The sequence below is a fragment of the Felis catus genome, chromosome D2 (genome assembly GCF_018350175.1).
Source record: "Felis catus isolate Fca126 chromosome D2, F.catus_Fca126_mat1.0, whole genome shotgun sequence".
Taxonomy (NCBI): Eukaryota; Metazoa; Chordata; class Mammalia; order Carnivora; family Felidae; genus Felis; species Felis catus.
This window is the reverse complement of record NC_058378.1, coordinates 47,864,732-47,889,189: the sequence shown is the minus strand read 5'-3', so window position 1 is coordinate 47,889,189 and position 24,458 is coordinate 47,864,732. Positions and strand designations below refer to the sequence as shown.

The following is a 24,458-nucleotide window of genomic DNA, read 5'->3' as shown; positions in this document are numbered from 1 at the left end:
AATTTAGAGACCAAACTGGCATTTGCCAGAGGGAGAGAGGTAGGGGGATAGGCAAAAGGGGATGAAGAGGAGTGGGAGATACAGGTTTCCAGAATGACTAAGTCATGAGGATAAAAAGTACAGCACAGGGAATACAGTCAATAGCGTTCTGGGGTGAAGATGGTAGCTGCACTTGTGGTGAGCATAACAGCAGAATATACAGAGCTGTGCAATCACTATGCCATACACCTGAAACTAATGTAACATTGTGTGTCAACTATATTTCAATTTTTAAAAAAAGTTAATGGAGAGATAAAGAAAGCAAAATAAGGGGCGCCTGGGTGGCTCAGTTGGTCAAGCGGCCGACTTCGGCTCAGGTCATGATCTCGTGGTCCGTGAGTTCGAGCCCTGCGTCGGGCTCTGTGCTGACAGCTCAGAGCCTGGAGCCTGTTTCAGATTCTGTGTCTCCCTCTCTCTCTCTCTTTCTCTGACCCTCCCCCGTTCATGCTCTGTCTCTCTCTGTCTCAAAAATAAATAAACGTTAAAAAATTTAAAAAAAAAAAAAGAAAGCAAAATAAGTTCATTGATTATAAGTAATAAGTAAGAGTCAAAAGATACCTCTCAAAAATGGAAAATAAAAGAGTAGAAGGTTAAGTAAGGAAAAAGCAGATAAAGGACATGATAATAAATATTAATCTAAAGTTAAACAATAGATGGGGCACCTGGGTGGCTCAGTTGGTTAAGTGTCTGACTTTGGCCCAGGTCATGATCTCAGAGTTAGTGAGTTCAAGCTCCGCATTGGGCTCTGTGCTAACAGCTCAGAGCCTGGAGCCTGCTTTGGATTCTGTGTTTCCCTCTGTCTCTGCCCCTGCCCCTTCCCTGCCCATGCTCTGTCTCTGTATCTCTCTCCCTCAAAAAAAAATAAATAAACATTAAAAAAAATTTTTTTAATAAAGTTAAACAATAGAACAAAAGGCTTCTGAAGTACCAAAAAGTACACACTCATACACACACACATCCATACATACACAAAAGAAAAGAGACCATTAGAATAGTGTAAATATATCAAAATAAGACATTTGAGACCATATATGAAAGTCATACTGCTAAATATAAATGTGATTAAGTTACCTACTTTTTTAAATTTCAAACTGGTTCACAAAGCAAAAAGCCAACTCTATAATGTATATAAAAGATATACCAAAAAGTAATTTAAAAGTTAACTTTGGGGCGCCTGGGTGGCTCAGTTGGTCAAGCGGCCGACTTCGGCTCAGGTCATGATTTCGCGGTCCGTGAGTTCAAGCCCCGCGTCGGGCTCTGTGCTGACAGCTCAGAGCCTGGAGCCTGTTTCAGACTCTGTGTCTCCCTCTCTCTGAACCTCCCCCGTTCATGCTCTGTCTCTCTCTATCTCAAAAAAAATAAATAAACGTTAAAAAAAAAATTTTTTTTAAATGAAAGTTAACTTTGATTTTTAAAATTTTTAAAGATTTTATTTTTATGTAATCTCTACATCTAACAAGGGTAAGCTCTTAATCTTGAGGTTGTGAGTTTGAATCCCACAATGAGGGTAGAGATTACTTGGAGAAAAAAAAAGTGTGCCTAAAAGTGAATTCTAAAAGACATGGGAAAAGGTATACCAAGTAAATGAAGACAGTAAGTTATCCAGGGTTATGGGCTGGATATCTGGCAAGGAAAATTTAAGCTGAAAGGGATGGAACACTTTATAACAGCTGCAGTAAGCAGTATAATTAAAATGTAATCGTGTAGGGGCGCCTGGGTGGCTCAGTTGGTTAAGCGTCCAAATTCTGCTCAGGTCATGATCTCGAGGTCGTTGAGTTCAAGCTCTGCACTGGGCTCTGTGCTGACAGGTTGGAGCCTGGAGCCTGCTTCCATTCTGTCTTTCTGTTTGTCTGTCTGTCTGTCTGTCTCTCTCTTGATCTCTGCCCCTCCCCCACTTGTACTCGGTCTCTTTTTCTCTCTCACTCAAAAATAAACATTAAAAAACCTTTTTTTTTTTTAAATTTTTTTTTTCAACGTTTATTTATTTTTGGGACAGAGAGAGACAGAGCATGAACGGGGGAGGGGCAGAGAGAGAGGGAGACACAGAATCCGAAACAGGCTCCAGGCTCTGAGCCATCAGCCCAGAGCCTGACGCGGGGCTCGAACCCACAGACCGCAAAATCGTGACCTGGCTGAAGTCGGACGCTTAACCGACTGCGCCACCCAGGCGCCCCAAAAAACCTTTTTTTAATAAATAAAATAAAAGTTTATGAAACAGTAACACAAGTACCTTCTTAAAGCAAAAAACTATGGAAGATGAAAAAGGAAATACACCAATGTCCACCAATAATGGACTTTCAGATATCATTATTTTTATCAAAGAAACATTAAGCTGACCAAAACAAAGGAAATGCGGAATCCAAACAACTGACCAATAAGGTCAATCTTATAGTTATCTATCAAACTTTTACCCTGATGATAGAGAATGAATCATCTTCTGAAGTATACATGCAATATTCATGCAGAGTGATATTAGATCACAAATAATCAGGTTTTGTTAAGCAGAAATATAAGCAACATTATCTGATTTCCATAAAATCATTGTTTTTAATTTCAATAAAACTAGAAATCAAAAACAATGACAAAGCAAAAAGCTTCTCTCACCAGGAATTTTTCTAAATGCTATTAAACAACTCTTGGATATAAGGGGAATATCAACTAAAATTGCAAATTTTCTTTAAAAAAAGTAAAATTACTGCAAACTGACACGTGCCTCCTGATGTTTTGCACTGAGAAGAATGCATCATATAAGTAATATTCCTGCCAACAATGTTTAACCTGCATCCAATCATGATGAAACAATCAGACAAATTCAAACTGAGGATATTCCACTGGGACAAAGAGAAATTAGAATATAGATGACAGAATGTGTATCAATGATAAATCATGTGTATGGTAACTATATTGTGGTTATGTAGGAGAAGACCCTTGTTCTGCAGAGATATATGCAGAATGAAGTATTTAGGGGGAAATGATATCTGCAACTAATTCCCAAATGGAATGGTGAAAAAATAGGGAGAAAGCAAATGTGAAAAAATGTTAATTGATGGGTCAAGCTAAAGTGCCTATGCAGGTCTGCTGTGCTACTCTTACCGCATTTCTGAAAGACTGAACATCTTTCAAAACACAAAAGGTAAAATAAGTATTCAGACAAACGCTGAGAGAATCCACTGTTAGAAACCTTTACTAAATGAAAAGAAGTACTAAAAGAAATGATTCAGAAGGAAAATAATCCTTGAAGGAAGCATGTAATTGCAGGAAAGAATAAAGAGCAACTGAAAAGGTAAATATTCAGCAATGTTGCAGGATATAAAATCAACATGCAGAAATCTGTTGCATTTCTATACACCAATAACAAAGAAGCAGAAAAAGAAATCAAGAAATCAATCCCATTTACAACTGTACCAAAACCAAGAAGATATCTAAGAATAATAAACCTAACTACACATGAAAAGATGCTCAACATCACTCATCATCAGAGAACTACAAATCAAACCACAATGAGATACCACCTCACACCTTTCAGAATGGCTAAAAGTTAACAACTCAGGCAACAGATGTTGGCGAGGATGTGAAGAAAGAGGAACTCTTTTGCACTGCTGATGGGAATGCAAACTGGTGCAGCCACTCTGGAAAACAGTATGAAGATTCCTCAAAAAATTAAAAACAGAACTACCCTACAACCTAGCAACTGGACTACTAGGTATTTATCCAAAGGATACAAAAATGCTGATTTGAAGGGGCACATGCACCCCAATGTTTATAGCCACACTACCGACAATAGTCAAAGTATGGAAAGAGCCCAAATGTCCATCAACAGATAAATGGATAAAGAAGATATGGTAGGTATATATATATATACAACGGAGTATTACTTGGCAATCAAAAGGAATGAAATCTTGACATTTGCAACAAGATGGATGGAACTAGAGGGTATTATCCTAAGCATAAAAAGTCAGAGAAAGACAAATATATGATTTCACTCATTTAAGAGTGAATTTAAGAAACAAAACAGATGAACATAGGGGAAGGGAAGCAAAACTAAGATAAAAATGGAGAGGGAGACAAACCATAAGAGACTCTGTTTAAATACAGAGAACAAACTGAGGGTTGCTGGCAGGGGTGTTGGTTGTGGAGGATAGGCATTACAGAGGGCACTTTTTGGGATGAGCACAGGGTTTTACATGTAAGTGATGAATCACTAAATTCTATTCCTGAAATTATTACTATACTATACATTAACTAACTTGGATTCAAATAAAAATGTAAAAAACAAAAATAAAGAATAAACCCAACTAAAGAGGTAAAAGATCTGTACTCTGAAAACTATAGAAGACTTACAAAAGAAATTGAAGAGGACACATGGGGCACCTGGGTGGCTCAGTCGGTTAAGCACCCAACTGTTGATTTTCATTCCTGTCATGATCTCATGGTTCATGGGATCAAGTTGGGCTCTGTGCTGACTGCAAAGACCCTGCTTAGGATTCTCTCCCCATCTCTCTGTCCCTCCCACACATGCTTTCTCTCTTAAAATAAATAAACATTAAAAGAAAAAAGAGGACACAAAGAAATGGAAAACCATTCTCTACTCACAGGTTGGAAGAACAAACATAATTAAAATGTCTATACTACCCAAAGCAATCTACACGTTTAATGCAATCATCAAAATACCACCAGAATCTTTTGCAGAGCTAAAACAAACAATCCTAAAATTTGGATGGGACCACAAAAGACCCTGAATAGCCAAAGCAATCCTGAAAAACAAAAAACTGGAGGCGTCACAGTTCTGAACCTCAAGCTATATTACAAAGCTGTAGTAATCAAGACAGCATGGTACTGGCACAAAAACAGACATACAAATCAATGGAACAGAACAGAAAATCCCAGAAATGGACCCGCAACTGCATGTCAACTAATCTTTGACAAAGCTGGAAAGGATATCTGATGGAAAAAAAAGACAGTCTCTTCAACAAATGGTGTTGGGAAAACTGGATAACAACTTACAGAAGAATAAAACTAGGCCACGTTCTTATACCATATACAAAAATAAATTCAAAATGGATGAAAGACCTAAATGTGTGACAGGAAACCATCAAAATCCTAGAGGAGCAAATGGCAAGATTTCATTGACCTCTTTGAACTTGGCTGTAGCAACTTCTTACTGGGCACACCTCCAGAGGCAAGCAAAAACTATTAGGACTTCATCAAGATAAAAAGCTTCTTTACAGGGAAGGAAACAATCAACAAAACAAAAAGGCAACCTACAGAATGGGAGAAGATACTTGCAAATGAGATATCAGATAATGGGGTAGTATCCAAAATCTATAAAGAACTTAACCAAACTCAACACTCAAAAAACAAACAACCCAGTTAAGAAGTGGGCAGAAGACATGAACAGACATTTCTCCAAAGACATACAAATGGCTAACAGACACATGAAAAGATGCTCAACATCACTCATCATCAGGTTAATACAAATTAAAACCATGATGAGATACCACCATACATCTGTCAGATGGCTAAAATTAACAACACAAGAAACAACAGGTATTGGTGAGGATGCCGAGAAAGAGGAACCCACTTGCATTGTTGGTGGGAATGCAAACTGGTGCAGCCACTCTGGAAAACAGTATGGAAGTTCCTCAGAAAGTTAAAGATAGAACTACCCTGTGACCCAGCAATTGCACTATTAGGTATTTATCCAAAGGATACAAAAATACTGATTCAAAGGGGCATATGCACCCCCATCTTTATAGCAGCACTATCAACAATAGCCAAAGTATGGAAAGAGACCAAATGTCCATTGACTGATGGATAAAGAAGATGTGATATATGTATACAATGGAATACTACTCAGCCATCAAAAATAATGAAATCCTGCCATTTACAATGATGTGGGATGGAACTAGAGTGTATTATGCTAAATGAAATAAGTCAGGTAGAGAAAGAAAAATACCATATGATTTCATTCATATGTGGAATTTAAGAAAGCAGATGACCATAGGGGAAGGGAAGGAAAATAAAATAAGATAAAAACAGAGATGGAGGTAAACCATAAGAGACCCTTAACTATAGAGAACAAACTGAGGGTTGCTGGAGAGGAGGGGAGTGGGACACGAGCCAGATGGGTGATGGACATTAAGAAGAGTGCTTGTGATAAGCACTGAGTGTTATATGTGTTATATGTAAGTAGAATCATTAAATTCTACTCCTGAAACCAATCCTACACTGTATGTTAACTAACTTAAATTTAATAAAATCTTAGAAGAAAAATAAAACTTCAAAAAATAAAAAATAAAACTTGGTTGTAAAATAATATGAATATACATAACACTAGTGAACTGTATTAAACTTAAAAATGTACATTTTTACCACAATTAAAAACAATCAAAAAATTTTAATTATAAAATCTATGTGTGGATAAATGAGTGTTCACTGTAAAATTCTTCCAACTTTGGGGGCGCCTGGGTGGCGCAGTCGGTTAAGCGTCCGACTTCAGCCAGGTCACGATCTCGCGGTCCATGGGTTCAAGCCCTGCGTCAGGCTCTGGGCTGATGGCTCAGAGCCTGGAGCCTGTTTCCGATTCTGTGTCTCCCTCTCTCTCTGCCCCTCCCCCGTTCATGCTCTGTCTCTCTCTGTCCCACAAATAAACGTTGAAAAAAAAATTAAAAAAAAAAAAATTCTTCCAACTTTGCTGCATGTTAGAAAAAAATTACAGACCAATTCCCCGGATAAACAAGACTCCTAAATACAACATTAGCAAATTAAAGATAAAGATATAAAAAGAAAAATTCATCACAACCAAGAGTAGTTCATTCTAAGAATGTAAGAATGATTTCACATTAAAAAAACAAATTCACCATATTATCAGAAGAATTTTATTTAGTGCAAAATGATTTTCAATGTCTCTTTGACTCATCAATTACTTAGAAGTGTGTTATTTCCAAAATATTCGACTTTCCAGATATGTTATTGATTCTTTACTTTATTCCATTAGAGTAAGAACTTTCTGTATAATTTGAATATTTTAAAATTCATTGGGACTTGTGTGACAGCACACAATATGGTTCTGAGTGCACTGAACAAGAATGTGTACCCTGCTGTTCTTTGATGCAGCATTCTATAAATGTCAATTGGGGCAGGTAGGCTGATAGTGTTGTTCAAGTCTTACATCCTCTCTGATTTTTCCATCTTTTCCACCAGTTTTTTGAGAGTGTGTGGAATTCTTCTAAAATAACTATGGATTTGTCTATTTCTCTTTGTAGCTTTTGCTTTATGTATTTGAAGTTCTGTTATTAGGTGCGTAAAAATTTAAGATTGTGAGGAAAGATTTTTTTCAATACAGCTAGATCAACTGTTCTCCATCTAGAAAAAATTATCTTTTCCCTACTTCACATTATGTTTTTTTATTTTTTTTAATGTTCATTTATTTTTTGAGAGAGAGAAAGAGTGTGAGCAGGGGAGAGGCAGAGAGACAGGGAGACACAGAATCCAACGTAGGCTCCAGATTCTGAGCTATCAGGACACAGCCTGAAAAGGGGCTTGAACTCATAAACTATGAGATCATGACCTGAGCTGAAGTCAGTCACTTAACTGACTGAGCCACCCAGGTGCCCCCACATTATACTTTTTTTTAAAAAGGATGGACCGTATACCTAAATGAGAAAGGAATAATTACAGAACTTTTCCAAAACTGTTTGGCATTGTGACTAAAGCTACACATATACTCTGCAAGTCCATTCTTAGGTTTATAACCCAAATAAAAGAATGCATATGTCCACCAAAAACATGTATAAGAATGTCCACAGCATCTCTACGGTTGAAAGGCAAACACTAGAAAAAACCCAACGTGTCAAAAAGAGGAGAGAAACAAACTGAAGTAGTCATACAATGGAATAGTACAAAGCAGTAAAAAAGAAAGAACTGATACTCACAACATGGATGAATTGCAAAAGTGTTATGCTGAGCACAAGAAACCAGATCAAAAATAAAAAAGAGGGGCACCTAGGTGGCTTAGTCGGTTAAGCATCCAACTACTGATTTTGGCTCAGGTCATAATCTCACAGGCATGAGATCAAGCCCCATGTCAGGCTCCAGGCAGAGTGTGGATCCTGTTAAAAATTTTCTCTCTCTTTCTCCCTCTCTCTGCCTCTCCCCCGCTCCTGCTCTCTCTCAAAATAAATAAACATTAAAAGTCTATTCTATATGATTTCGTTTATACAAAGTTCAACAACTAGAAAACTAATTTATGGTGACACGTATAAGAATGGTAGTTATTTCTGGAAGTAGGGAAAGGTTATGAGAAAATCTGGAGAGAAAGATAGGTCTTATTTTAATCTAAGTTGTACCTACCTGAGTATATATAAATGTAAAAATTCATCAAGCTATACATTAAAGATTTGTAAACCTTATTATATGTATATATTTCAAGAAAGAAAAAGGGATGGGCTATTAATACAGTGAAAAGCAAAGTAATAGAGTAGTGATATATATATATATATATATATATATACATATATATATATGTATATGTGTGTATGCGTGTGTGTGTGTGTGTGTGTGTGTGTGTGTGTGTGTGTGTGTGTGTATAGCAAAGGACTTATATCTAGAATATATAAACATCTAAAAAAAAGTCAGTAAGTAAAAACGTAACACTCAATAGAAAAATACCCAAGAAATCTGAATGGGCATTTTATAAAAAGGGATATCCAAATACCCATAAACATGTGAAAAGTGCTCAACTTCATTAGTCAAAGAAATGTAAATTAAAACCACAATGTGAGGCCACTACACATCAACCAGAATGACAAAAAGAAAAAAAGAAGGATCATGCCAAATGTTGGTAAGAATATGTGTAACTCTCATTCACTACCAGGAAGAATGCTAATTGGTTCAATTACTTTGGAATCACTTTGGAAAACTGACAGTATCCAGTAAAGCTGAACACAGGTATATTCTTTATCAAAACCAAAATAGGAGGGGGCGCCTGGGTGGCGCAGTCGGTTAAGCATCCGACTTCAGCCAGGTCACGATCTCGCGGTCAGTGAGTTCGAGCCCCGCGTCGGGCTCTGGGCTGATGGCTCGGAGCCTGGAGCCTGTTTCGGATTCTGTGTCTCCCTCTCTCTCTGCCCCTCCCCCATTCATGCTCTGTCCCTCTCTGTCCCAAAAATAAATAAACGTTGAAAAAAAAATTAAAAAAAAAAACAACCAAAATAGGAGAGATATCCATAATAAGCAAATATTAACAGAACATTTCAAAAAGTAACTATGGGAAGATTGAGATTAGGCTATTTTCTATTATCCTTCTTAGCACCAGACCTCTGAAATTTAAAAAAAAACATGAATTAGTTTAAGTGCAGCATATCATAGTAAATGTATTGGTGGCCTAAAAAAAACAATTCATTGCTTTTAATATCTCAATAAATAACTGAGGCCAGAAACTTGAAATGAGTAGTATTTTATCAATAATTTGTTTTCACAATTACCCACAGACCTCAACACTGTCAGCCCTGCGGGGATAAACTAGAGAAAAGCCTGGCCAAATGCCGACAGCTTCACCTTTTTGCTGAGATTCATGTTCTCCATCTTAGCCTTCAGCAGCTTCATCTTATTCATAGTTATTGAATTTTCAATGATCTGTTGCCCAGAAGGAGAAGGCTCAGTTTCTTCATCCTCATCAGTATACAGATTATACACAGAACCACCACTGCAAAGAAAACAATAATTACTATTGAGATGTGTCTGATTCCTGCCCAATGACTAAAAATGCTTTATGTGCAGTAGAAACTACAGATGCTGCTAATGACAGATGAGTAAATCTTGTCAATGTAAATTCAAGGCAAATGTATTTCAAACAATGTACTTCTTCGAAAAAAAATTAAATAGGGTGAAATATCATGATCCAGCATTACTGAAAATCTAGCACAGCTAAGCTTTTCTGAAGTCAGTATACAACAAGTGAAGGTCTTCTGGCACCTGTATCTACTCCCACAAGAGCAAACTCCATTTCCACAAAACCGCACTGATTTCATTTTATCAGCCAAAGCTGATCATCTTGAAACCTAGACCAAAGGATGATCCGAATTCCATTAACCATAATGAAAAACAAATTAATACACCAAAGTCCAGATTTTTAAATTCATCCCGAGAGGATTTTCACTAAAAAAGGAACACACACTGTTGTCTTCAGAAAATATCTGTTTTAAAGAACAATGAAAAAATAAGAATGACTTAATATTTTTCTCAGTATTTGGAAATATAACCACCTAGAACAGCATATATTTTAAAATGAAAAAAAGAAACTCTGGTCAAGTCATAACACAAATTATTAAACATGTAAAACATCTGAACTACTGACCAGTCACCATGACATTTATTCATAACGTAATTATTATTTGGAGCCCCATCTCTTTGACTGCATAATATAATGGCACTTGTCACACTATCCTCACATTTATACTTATATGTCTATCTTTCCCTCTCACTCCCCACTATGTAAGCAAGGTGAAAGCAGATATTAGGCCTTGTTCATCTTCCTAGTCTCAGTGCCTAGCGCAGTGCTTGACACATAGCCAATAAATATTTGTTGAACTGAACACAAACATTAGTGAAACTTCATTCAGCTTTTTCAATAAAGCAAAATTACAATGATAAGGGTTTGGGAAAAACACAAGCTCGGCATATTTGTGGAATGACTAAGATTTTAAATAGAGAAGATTAAGAATGTGTATTGGTCAGGGTGCCTGGGTAACTCAGTTAAGCGTCCGACTTCAGCTCAGGTCATGATCTGACAGTTTGTGAGTTCGAGCCCCACGTCAGACTCTGTGCTGACAGCTCAGAGCCTGGAACCTGCTTCGCATTCTGTGTCTCCTTCTCTCTCTGCCCCTCCCCCACTTGTTCTCTGTCTCTCTCTGTCTCTCAAAAATAAATTTTTAAAAATGTAAAAAAAAAAAAATTAAAAAAAAAAAAGAATGTGTATTGATCACCATGCCTGATTTACCTATAGGAAAACTAAAGTATGTATCTTAGCTAAAAAAGTATGAGGGTTAACAAAATTTCCTGTTCTATATGGTTTTAAGAAATGGGAACAATTTAGGATGGCCTTAAAAATAAGGGCATATTCCCTAACACTTCACAAACACATACTCCACCACACAAAGGCAAAGTCGAGAATGGAAAGCCCCTTTCTTAAAACTTTACATAGTGACAATGATGACATTTTGAAATCATGGATTAATTACATGCACAGCAGGTATGGGTAGCAGAAGGAAGGATGGTGGGAATAGGTCTCCATAAGCAATTTAGTCCCTAGTGTTTGACCTGTGACCATCACTTCTCCCTACTGCAGATGCCACAGTATGAAAACTGCCACAATGGGAACAACACTAAATTAACACTGCTATCATTTACTGAATGCTACTCTGCCAGACTCTTTCTACATGTCATTTCTAATCCTCACAAAACTATATATGGTGATATCATATCTCATTTTATAAATGAAGAAGCTGCAGTTCAGAGAGGTTTTACTAAATGGTAGACTTAACATTCAAATCCCCTGGTTCCAAAACCTATTCTTTGGTTTTGTTTTTTTTTAATGTTTTTATTTTATTTTTTGAGAGAGAGAGCATGAGGAGGGGAGGTGCAGAGAGAGAGGGAGACCCAGAATCCAAAGCAGGCTCCAGGCTCTGAGCTGTCAGCACAGAGTCTGACATGGGGCTTGAACTCACAGACGGTGAGATCATGGCCTGAGCCGAAGTCGGACACTTAACCAACTGAGCCACCCAGGCGCCCCCAAAACCTATTCTTTATACTATTTCCTGTTGCTTCTTCAGGCACCAAACAACAGACCTTACTGCATCATGCTGTGAACCCCCAAAAGTGAACAGAACTTACAACATGTGAGGGCTCTTGTCTCAAAGTTAACTATACCTGAAAAGGCGGAATGAGTGAAGATTTTTGCCAGGGCACCCTTGGAGACGGAAGAAATGACTCAAGTATATTCTATCCTTGGTCATCTTGCAGTATTTTAAGTGCTCTGTCATACATTCTATGGTTATTTTAACTTTAAGTACCCATACTGAATACTGAAAGAGGTTTCTGACTCAACTTTCCTGTCATAAAAAATTGGTCCTTTACTGTTTTCCACAGAGAACACTGTGTCTGTGTTTGCCTGCACCCTGTGTACATGTATGTATTCTAAAAAGAAGAGTCATGATAACTATTTCATTGGATCAATTTTCAAGTAAAAATACACTTTCAAATTCACCTAATTTTTTTCTCAAAGAACCACATTACTGTGTTTTCTCTCACAAAGCATAGATTCAGGAGAGCTATGAAAAGCCAATCACAATTTCTTTCAAAATGGAAAAAGGTTACTAGACTAGGGTAACAGTCATTTATAAATTCAATCTACAAATATCTTTCTTTGTACTTAAAAACTGTAAGTATTTTCTTAAATTTCTAGATATTTTCTTGAATGCTATATTTAACTTTTTCTAAACATTTTAATCTAATATTGTGATTAAAGAATAAAATATTGAACAAATGAATATTTATCCCAACATGAATATTGTTCACCCCAAAGCCAAGTCCTCACATGACTTTCACAGACAAGTTACCATTTAACTAAGTCTCGCCTTGCCTCCTTTGATTTCTTCCCACTTAAAAAAGAAGTAAGGTGGCATGATTAACTATAAAGATTTAAGACTCAACATGATTGATACTAGATTTTCTATCAGAATGAATTCAATTAGCACGCAATTCTCTCTGTTTCTTCTTAGAGTAAGAGTTGGCAAACTATGGGCACAGGCCAAATTCAGTCTACCACTTATTCTTGTGCGGTCCACAGAATGGTTTTGACACTTTTAAATAGTTGAAAAAAATCAAAGTAACATTTCATAATGTTAAATTATATGAAATTCATATTTGTGTCCACAAATAAAGTTTTACTGGAACACTGCCACACCACTGATCACATATTACAGAAGGCTGCTTTTGTACTACAACGGTAGAGTTGAGTAGCCACAACAGAATTGTATGTGGCTCTCTCACGGCTTGGCACTGTAGCTTGGCACACTACAAATCACAGTGGCACAGTCACAATTCAACAGCATTTTGAGTGCCATGTGTATCATTGTACCATGACATTTACACACATACAAACACACACACACACACACACACACACACACACACACAGGCACAGGCACAGACACATACCTAACTTGTCAAAACAAGAGTGGACTTTGAATACTACAGTTTTTAGACACAGTAGAGAATGGATTATTTCACTCAATTAAATGGCAAAGCCCCATGTTTATTATGCAGTGACATTTGGCCATGTTAAAGAAAAACAACTTATTTGGGCATTACCACACTAAGGACTCATCACACTATTCCCAACTTGCTGGAAAAGAGTCAGAAAAATCAGAAAATTAAAAATGAAATATTTCATCAAAGTAGAATTTCTTTACAAAAATAAAAAATGAAAATGAGACTGCACCCAAAGTAAGTTTCTGAGTGCCTTATTTATGAGCTAAGCAAGAAAATCTGTTTGCCAAAAGTGAATTTATTAAATTGGGTTTGATCACAGCAATTGAAGGAATGTGTCCAGAGAAAATAAACTTGTTTAAAGATTACTGCTTTGGCAAGAACAATTTCTTGAAGAACTGACAACAGTCAAGTAAAAAATAAAGCAAATGATTTAGATTTCTTTCCCTTGGCTTTTGATGAGTTGACATAAGTTATGAGTACCGTTCAGTTGTTTTTGTTTATCAGGGCATCAATACCAACTTTGAAGTTAGTGAAGAACCAGCCTCTATGAATAGTCAGCATGCAACAACTACAGGTAAGAAGAGGTTCAAACAAATGGCTAAAACAACTTGAAATGAAGTCTCCTACAATTAATGAAGTGAAAATATGTGTGGAACAGGGAAAAAAAATTTACAAAGTTAATGAAAATGTAAGGTGTTTAGAGACGATGGTTACTCTATTCTTCACCAGCAGGTATTCAGGAGTAAATATTTGAATCTATCATGTGTTACTGAACCAGTACGGTCCACGGTAGTAACCATTTCTGGCTCATGGACTTAACCATAAGTTCAATGTCTTGACAGTAGTTTTATTATGATTCTATTAGCTCAGGACTAACACTGAATTCTTCTGAAGAAGAACCGCCTTTAACTGCTAACATAAAACAAGGAATGCCTTTGAAAATGAGTTTTTGCTGTGGACTTGATAATGTTTCTTATTGAATTCTACCTAAAATCACAAGGTAAAACGTGTTCCTATAAGAATCTCATGCTGCAGTACTGTCATTGTGACAACATCAACATTACTTTGAACCACACATAATGGCATGCTTTCAAAAGTTAAAACAAAGCAAGAATATTCCCACACGAATTTATAGTGGGCATACTTTCTAAATTCCCAGCAGTGCTTTCGTATCTCATTGCAAGTTAAAGGAAATTTCCCTATTTCAAAATCTATTTAAATGAGCGATTGAGGAGCTCCACATATCTTGAAGTGATTAATATGCAATATACTGCCATGCTAAAGGCAAACAGCCAGTGAGCACTGTAATAGAATTCTACAAATGCCTTCCAATGAAACATGCTCAATTAAAATCATACATGATATCACTAGTTGGCGATGCCTATCTGTATGAAAAAATTTTTCAAAGATAAAATACATAAAATCTCATTACAGATCCATATTAACAGATGAACTTTTGCAACTAATTTTGCAAATTTGATAGATAACACTAGCTTGCAACCTCAAGTAAGATATTACTCCCACAAAAAAAGCATTCAATTCTCTTTAGTGGACCCGAATTACACACACAGACACACACAGACACACACACACACACACACACGTACTCAATTATTCTTATATTTTGAATTTTGTCAGTAAGAATTTTGTGGAAATTTGTTTTCTCTCTTGTTATGTGTCTACATAGCATCCTTGATTTTATCTCTTGACCTTAAAATCCTAAAACAGTTACTATTTGGTCTTTTACAAAAAATTTTTGCTGCCCCCTATTGTACAATAAGAAAGGCTCCCCTACAATAGTCAAGATAAATGCCATTCAAGGTATAACCAGAAAAAGAGTTCTACTCCTCTTTCTCTGTACCCTATTCCTTGTCCAGTTCTGGTAGGTGAGTAGAAAGGAAGAGAAAAATTAAAAAATATCTTGAGAGGAACAATAATACAATTTTAATCGAAATCCTCAGCAACATTTGGGCTATGTCCTTTATAAACAGAAGCTGGCTGAGGAGAAATTGGGATAAAGGAGAAAATGACATTTCTAGCAAATGGTAAAAGATGTACAAAAACATGGCAAAAAGGAGACCTGAGAAACTGATGATGACTGGTTGTAAAGAGCCTTACATACTAAGTTAAGGGGCTTAGATTTTCTCCTTTAGGGAAGAGTCAAAAGAGGATGTTCTAAGGAAGGAAACCAAAATAACAGTAAGCTAGCACACGGAGAGACTGGTATGAAAAAATTCTATTCAGGAGCACCTGGGTGGCTCAGTCGGTTAAGCATCTGACTTCAGCTCAGGTCATGATCTTGCGGTTTGTGAGGTTGAGCCCCATGTTGGGCTCTGTGTTGACAGCTCAGAACCTAGAGCCTACTTTGGATTCTGTGTCTCCCTGTCTCTCTGCCCCTCCCCTGCTTGCGCTCTCTCTCAAAAATAAATAAATGTTTTGAAAAAAATTCTATTCATGGTCCAAGTAAGAGATACTGGATTAAGGCTGTAGGCTTCATCTCTCCCTCTTCTATACTTCTGGCCTATATGGTTCTGGTTACTACATGGTTACTACTGCACTTCGTAGTGCTAACCGGATCCTAACAAATTAGAGTCAACAGTCAATACCCATTTGTCACAGTCTGCTTTCAAATGAATGATAAGTCTAATCCTTCTTCCACATAACTTGTGGTGGGCAGAATCTAAAGAAATTGCCATGATTCCCAATCCCTGGTGCTCATACCTAGGACACTCCCCTATGCTTGAGGGTGAACATGACCTAGGACTTGCTTCTAGTCAATAGAATATGTGGCAAAAGGGATTTTTCAGAAGTAATTTAGGCCCCAAATCAGTTGATTCTGAGTTAATCAGAAGGGAGCTGAGGGCAACCTCTAACCAAAAGCCAGGGGGAAAAAAGCAAAAAAAAAAAAAAAAAAAAAACCACACACAAAAAACCCAAAAAACCCAACACAACAACAACAGGGCCTTCAGTCATACAAATGCCAGGAAATGAATTACGCCAACAACATGAATAAATTGAAAGCAGATTTGCTTCCCTCAATCAAGCCTCTGGTTAAAAGCCCATCTTTGCCAACACCCTGATTGCAGCTTTGGGAGACCCAGAGCAGAGCAACCAGCTAAACTGTGCCTAGACTCCTGAGCCACAAAAACTGTACTCCAGATCCAGACTACCAGTTATTTTTTCTATGCATGGTTTTGTCACTAGCTTTTTATACTATGGTATTAAATTTAGGTACTTGTGCCACAAAAGACCTCCCAAAAGCCAAAGCAATCTTAAGAAAGAAGAACAAAGCTGGAAGTATCACAATGTCAGAATTCAAGATATACTACAAAGCTATAATAATCAAAACATTATGGTGCTCACAAAAATAGACACATAGATCAATGGAATAGAATAGAGAGCCCAGAAATAAACCCATGCTTAAACGGTCAATTAATCTACAACAAAGGAGGCAAATAAATACAATGGGGAAAAGGCAGTCTCTTCAATAATGGTGCTGGAAAAACTGGATAGCTACATGCAAAAGAATGAAACTAGACCACTTTCTTATACCATTTCTCAAAATGGGTTAAAGACCTAAATGTGAGACCTGAAACCATAAAACTTCTAGAAGAAAACATTGGCAGTAATTTCTCTGACATCAGCCTTAGCAAAATTTTTCTAGATATGTCTCCTGTGGCAAGGAAACAAAGCAAAAATAAACAATTGGGATTACATTAAAATAGAAAACTTTTGAATAGCAAAAGAAACCTTCTACAAAATGAAAAGGCAACCTACTGAATGGGGGAAGACATTTGCAAATGACATATCCGATAAGGGGTGAGTATCCAAAATATATTAAAGAAGTTATATAATTCAACACCCAAAAAACACAACTAATCTAATTAAATTTAATGACCTGTAATACTTTTCCTTCTTTTGTCTGGTTAGTAAACTCCTACTCCTCTTAAGGTGCTTCTTCTCAGAGATTGTCCCTAACTCCCTACCTTTCAGACAAAATGAAGGTCCTCTCATCTGGCTTTCCAAAGATGTTGATATCTTTTGATAACAACTGGAAAGATTATATTATTGACACTAGTTATAGCAGACTGCATGCTCTATGAAGGGAGGGACAATTATCTCTGTAAGCCAGGGCTAGTCTACAGACTGGCTATAAAAGTTCATTAAATGTTTACTGACTTAAAGTGAGAGGCAATAAAGAATCAAAGTAAGAATACACAGAAACTCACAGGTTACCTTGTAAGATTTCCTAACTGTTCTATTGCCTAGCTAAGTACCTTTAAGTTGTTTCCTTCTGAGTTTAGAATGTAACAACTCCTGGGGCGCCTGGGTGGCTCAGTCGGTTAAGCGTCAGACTTCAGCTCAGGTCATGATCTAGCAGTTTGTGAGTTTGAGCCCCGCGTCGGACTCTGTGCTGACAGCTCGGAGCCTGGAGCCTCCTTCAGATTCTGTGTCTCCCTCTCTCTCTGCCCCTCCCCCACTCACACTCTGTCTCTCTCTCTCCTTCAAAAATAAATAAACATTAAAAAAATTAAAAAAAAAAAAAAAACAATGTAACAACTCCTCCTTCTTTTACAGAATAGGAAAATAAGACCAGAGAAGTAAAGACATCTAACTACCTTTACGCAGTAGAGTTAAATTTTGAAAAAACAAAACAAAACAAACCCAGCAACTCTAGGTCAACCCTTTCTATTATGCCAAGGTTGTACAATAACACACAATTATAACAAAACTCTGTCATCTAGGTAGGTAGGCATCTTACAGTTTCATAAAGTGACAGAAATCAATTTTTACATGAAAAAATCCTACTCCATAAACAAATTTCAGTTTTATAAGTGACTCTCTAAATATGAATCATAATGAAGAAAAATTTCGGAATTACATACCTGGGGCGGGGGGAGGGGGGGTGGCAAGAATGCATGAAATTTAGTCAATCTTGTGGATATAAGACTATGTTGACAACACAAATACTGAGGTTTATGAGCATATCATACAATGTTTTCCTTTTCTAAGTGAGACATGCAAATGAAAACCTATTTACCTTAAAGATTCAGATAATGGTGTTAAAGTGCCATCTCCCCTATCTACTACACGAAAGAAATTCAACTGATCTCCTTCTCGGTATACCAAAAATGTAACTTGTTTGTTGCAGGAGGTCTTCTCCCAGACCTCATCGCGACTGGAATCCATGTACTCAGCCATCTCCTTAAGTGGATCTTCCATAGGAACTACAAATGGAAAAATCGATAAACAAGCTTTCAATTTATATCAAGTTTAATGCATGTTAGTACAGTGACAGGATATAATGTGCTGAATTGGAACAATCGTGTGCATACAACATAGAGTACGTGATATTCTTTAAGTAAGTTTCTAGTCTTTTTGTAGTTAATACAACATTCCCTATGTTGAACTAATATGAAATAAATAAAATGCATTATTAGGATGTTACATACAGGGCTTAACCAAATACATCAGTACTTTCCAGTACCACGAGAGTCTGTATATTTGCTGATTCTAGGACATAATTACTTATGACTATTTTCATTTCACACGTCTGCTTCCCATATTTTCCAATATTGGTTATATCAGTAATTTAAAAGCAATATAAATTCCATTTACTTTACATTAAAAAATAAACACATACACATAACTGGGAGACATATGTTAGAAATCAGAAGCAAATAAATCCCTCTTTTTCTTTCTGGTTTTAGATTCTTCTTTGATTCTGGTTTTAGATTCTTCTTAGAGCTGTTTCTTGACATGAAGTTAGCTAAATGCAACAACAATTTAGAACACAAGGGGGCCACTGAGTATACTAAAACTGCAGTGTGTGTTATGGTCAGTATGTTGCTTCTTGAAAGCATCCTCCCAGGACCCCACTGTCTTGGTAGGTATCCATGTGTCCAGAGCATAAGGATTACCGGGGAGCCCCACTAATATAGGCTCTCGTGGCCTGTAGTGGTCCTCAGGTTTGATACTGCAGCCATCATTACAACTTGCTCTTCTCCACAGCAGCCACAGATGCTGCTCCTGTGGTGGGAAGGGCCTCAAGAGATTTCTAGTTCATGGAGTAAATGTTCTAAAAGATTCTCACTTAAGTAATGATTACAGGGAAAAAAGTTTGCTCCCAAAAACTCTCATTTCAAGCTGCAGAAACATTTTCTCTTTCCTAAAAGGGCAACAATTTCTTAAATTCCCTGACTTTAATAAAAACAGCTTATTTATTAACAGAATCACAGTGTTGTGCTACCCTCTACAAAAGTTATAGCAATGAGTTATAGCAATAAGAAACTTTAAGTTGTGAAAGTAAGGTAAAAATATTAAAGACGTTCTCATACCCTAAATCCAAAAATGACCACTGCTTAAACACAAAAACCAGAAATAATAAAGTTTAGCTTATTTCATAAAAACATTTGGATGTTTTGATCAACTCTTGCATAGGCACAAAATGTGCAATATTAAAAGACATGTTTATAACAAGTTCTTGCCATTTTTAAGTTAATACTACACTTTCCACATTACATGAATAAGAAATAAAAACAATGCTACTGCCATTACTAAAGCCATGAGAAAGCCTTACTTAAATCAATATGGTGTGCCTTATTTAAGGAGCCACTGAGATTGAATATGTGTGTGCATCTATGTGTGTGTATGCATACACCTTTCATAACAGGAAAACCACTTTGATTTCACCAGGTATAAGACATTGTTATATATAGGATACAATTTAGTTTTAGAAAGGATTTTCTGTGTTGTTTTGATAATGATTAATTCAAACATAATTTTAAAAGCTAACCATTACTGAAACTCACACAATAAAGGTATTTTCTAAACCATAATTTTTAAGTAAGACTAAATAATTATAAATATGGTTTCTCAAATACAATATGGAAAAATTCTAGACCTAGGTATATATAGTTTTTCTTTTTAACAAAGTTCTCAAGGATGTAGGGAGACAACAGCAAGCTTTTAATTTTAAAGAGGTCGATTCAACAAAGGCAAAATTATTAAACATATAATTTAAAATATGAAAAAAGACAAGTTCTAGGTGCTGATTTTTCAGATTTATAAAGAAGGCAAAGAAAGTTGTGGGGAAAAAAGTATTACACAGCTTCCACTACCTAGGGGTAGTGATGCTTTTTATTTTCATTTTCTCAAAAGGTAAATAAAACAAAATAAAACTCACATACATATATTCTTAACTCAAAATCTATAGTACCTACACTTCTCATAAACATAAACTAATTCTGGTCCTAATAAAAGTAGATGTTCTGATAAAAACACCCTGGTTTGAAGACAATGCTATACAAAATAACCAACTTTCCAAATTTTAATACAGTGGAATTCACATGGCACTAAACACTGTATAATTCTATCTTACCATAATGGCTCCATAAACACTTTAGGGTTCTTACACTACCGTCAGAGTTGGTACTGTAAACATTGCCTTATGTCACATAGGATAATTTTACAAGCCCAATTTATAGAAAGTCCCTGATATTAGGAGTGCTAGTTAACCAACTCTAACATTGCTACCTTTGCTTTTTTTCTAACATATCCAAAATAGTTGAACAACTAAAGTAACATATCTCAGAAAGTCCTCCTGAAGCAGCTAGGAAAAAGATGATAATATCCCTAATCTAACCCAAATTATGACACACAGATAAAATTTGACTCATGGAAAATGTAAGCCAGCAGTGGAATCAATACTTAACCTCGGTCTTCAGGATTAGTAAAGGATCAAACAAATATGAAGGCCTTCCCCAAATGAGGCCCACAGAGCAGGAGTACTCTGAGCAGTCTAAGGATCCCGCTTCTTCGTGGGAATTCATGTGACAAACCTGAATCAGAAGCCAATGTGAATACTCCCAGTTCTTCCCATGCTTAGAACTCTCTTGTTAATCACATCTCTGCTCATGTCATCTTTTCCACAATCATCCTCCTACCACAATCATCCTCCTACTAACCTATTTCCACAGACACTGTCACACTTCCCTATTTCCTCCACAGCACTTGTAACTGCCTGGAATGACATCAAGTCTTTACATCTTTATTGTGAGCACTGTCAGGAAGCAGAAACTTTTTCTTCCACGGAACACTGTACTGAACACCTAGTAGATGCATAAAATATACTTGTTAAACGAATGAATGACTTCCAGAGACCGCCCACATTCTGAAAAAGGATTCAATAGGGCCACAATAATATCCATGAAACCCAAGCGCAGCACAAACCAGGCTAACAGACAACTTTAGAATTTTCTATAACAACCATTACATCCAGAGCTGAAGACTCAGTGGGTAAAAAGCACAAACTGGTATCCACCTAAACACAATGATAACAACACATTTACACTATGCTATTCCATTTCCTTTCCCTATACTGGTGAGATTTTTTTTTAATATCCCTGGTTCCTGTGTCTGGGCATTTAGGCTTTAAAGAACAATAGTTAGAAAAACAAATGTCATTCTTCTAAGACCTGATAGCAGAAAGAGAACCTGATAAAACTTGGGACTACAAAAATACCAACTGGCTTAAAAATTATTATTGTCAACTTGCTTTAATATACATAATTAACAAATGCCTACCTCTTCTAGTATTTATAGGTCCACCACGCATAGCCAATACCAGCTTCAAGGTACAACCTTCTGAAATGCTGTGGATAGTTAACACAAAAACAAACCATAATCATCGAAGTGTATTCAGTGTTACATATACACATAATTATGTGCTAGGTTATCACGCATAGTACTTACCCTCTGTAATAAAAAATATATATATAGCAATATGCATAAATGCAAAATATTAATTACTTGCATAAATAATGAAAAAGTGAAGAAGTTCTCATAATCTTTAAATATGACACGACAACTCAGAATAAAAATACTGTAAAGGACCTCTGTGATCATGTAGTTTAATCCCTTCGTTTCACATGTAAAGAAATTGAGGCCCTAAGTAAAAAAGAAGTTTGTCCAAGACCCAAAGTGTTAGAAAACAGATCTATTCAATAAGATAGAAAATTGAAAAATAGCAAATCTACAAGAGCTCCAGAATCCCAGTGTTATTCTAGATATTCTACATGGCCTCTGACCCTTTTGTTCTTAAGAATGAAGAATTATGTAAGAGAAGAGAGCAAGAAAGACCAAAGCGAATGGTGTATCTGTAATCACTGGTGCACACAGTGTCACTTAGCAGCAGAAGGAGGCCCTAATGAAAAATTAAAGATTTGGTGAAGAACAAAACTCTCTTCCCCAATACTCTTTATCTTTATCAAGTGTTTTTAATTTCTCATTATTTTTTAATTAAATAAATAAAAATAATTAAATAAAAAATAAAAAAAAATTTAATGTTTTCTTATTTATTTTTGAAGGAGAGAGAGAGAGACAGAGCATGAGCAGAGGAGGAGCAGACAGAGAGGGAGACACAGAATCCCAAGCAGGCTCCAGGCTCTGTGCTGACAGCACAGGCTTGAACCCATGAAACGTGCGATCATGACCTGAGCCAAAGTCAGACACCCAACCGACTGAGCCACCCAGGTGCCCCTTAATTAAATTTTTTAATTCCAGTACAATATATAGTATTATATTAGTTTCAGGTGTCCAATACAGTGAATTCACCAATTCTATATATTACTTGGCGCTCATTATGATAAGTATACTCTTAATTCCCCTCACCATTTCACCCATTCCCCTACCCACCTCCCCTCTGGTAACCATCAATTTGTTCTCTATAGTTAAGAACCTATTTATTTTGTCTCTTTTTTCTTTTGCTCACTTGTTTTGTTCTTAAATTCCACATATGAGTGAGATCATATGGTATTCGTCGTTCTCTTATGTCACTTACCATTAGCTCCATCTATGTTGTTGCAAATGGCAAGATTTTGTTCTTTTAATGGCTGAATACTATTCGTGTGTGTGTGCGTGTGTGTGTGTGTGTGTGTGTGTGTGTGTATTCATCTACTGATGGACACTTAGGCTGCTTCCATAATTTGGCTATTGTAAATAATACTGCTATAAACACAGGGGTGCACATATTCCTTTGAATATGTGTTTTTTTTATTCCTTGACCAAATTCCCAGTAATGTAATTACTGGATTATAGGGTAGTTCTATTTTTCATTTTTTGAGGAATCTCCATACTGTCTTCCACAGTGGCTGCACCAGTTTGCATTCCCACCAACAGTGCAAGAGGGTTCCTTTCTCTCCACATCCTCACCAACACCTATTATTTCTTGTGCCAATTTTAGCCATTCTAACAAGCGTGAGGTGATATTTCACTGTAGTTTTGATTTGTATTTCCCTGATGATGAGGGATGTTGATCATCTTTTCATGTATCTGTTGGCCATCTGGATGTCTTCTTTGGAGAAATGCCTGTTCATATCTTTTGCTGATTTTTTAATTGGATCATTTGGTTTTGGGGTGTTGAGTTGTAGAAGTATTTTTAATTTTTTTTTAATGTTTATTTATTTTTGAGAGAGACAGAGAGAGGCAGAGTGTGAGCAGGGACGGGCAGAAAGAGAGGGAGACACAGAATCTGAAGTGGGCTCCAGGCTGTCAGCACAGAGCCCAATGTGGGGCTCAAGCCCTTGAACCACGAAATCTCGAGAAGTCGGAGCTTAACCGACTGAGCCATCCAGGCACCCGTTTTTTTTTTTTTTTAATTCATTTATTCATTTATTTTGAGAGAGACAGAGAGAGAGCAGGGGAAGGGCAGACAAAAAGGAGAGAGAGAGCGTCAAGCAGGCTCTGCTCTATCAGCATGGAGCCCAAAGCAGGGCTCGAACTCACAAACCATGAGATCATGACCTGAACCGAAACCAAGAGTTGGATGCTTAACCAACTGAGCCACCCAGGTGCCCCTATAAGTTTTTATATATTTTGGATATATATACATCCTTTATTGGATATTACTGCAAACATCTTCTCCCATTCAGTAGGTTCCCTTTTAGTTTTGTTGACTGTTTTCTTCTCTGTACAGAAGCTTTTTATTTTGGGGCATTTGGGTGGCTTAATCTGTTGAGCATCAACTTCAGCTCAGGTCAGGATCTCATAGTTCGTGAGTTTGAGCCCCATATCGGGCTCACTGCTGTCAGCGCAGAGCCTGCTTCAGATCTTCTCTCCCCCTCTTTCTCCACCGCTCGCACTCTCTC

At 36.7% G+C, this 24,458-nt stretch overlaps 1 protein-coding gene across 6 annotated transcripts in view; it reads right to left on the bottom strand.

Annotated features, from left to right (window-relative positions):
- ZFAND4 (zinc finger AN1-type containing 4) overlaps positions 1–24,458 on the bottom strand; it is an 87,989-nt gene that overhangs the window by 9,973 nt on the left and 53,558 nt on the right. For all 6 annotated transcript variants that reach the window (XM_011287244.4, XM_045040327.1, XM_011287243.3 and 3 more), the window contains 3 exons: positions 21,898–21,965; positions 18,353–18,539; positions 9,598–9,745 (listed from right to left, as the gene is read on the bottom strand). In XM_011287244.4, the coding sequence (XP_011285546.2) occupies positions 9,598–9,745; positions 18,353–18,539; positions 21,898–21,965 (403 nt within the window). The remainder of the gene's footprint in view (positions 1–9,597; positions 9,746–18,352; positions 18,540–21,897; positions 21,966–24,458) is intronic.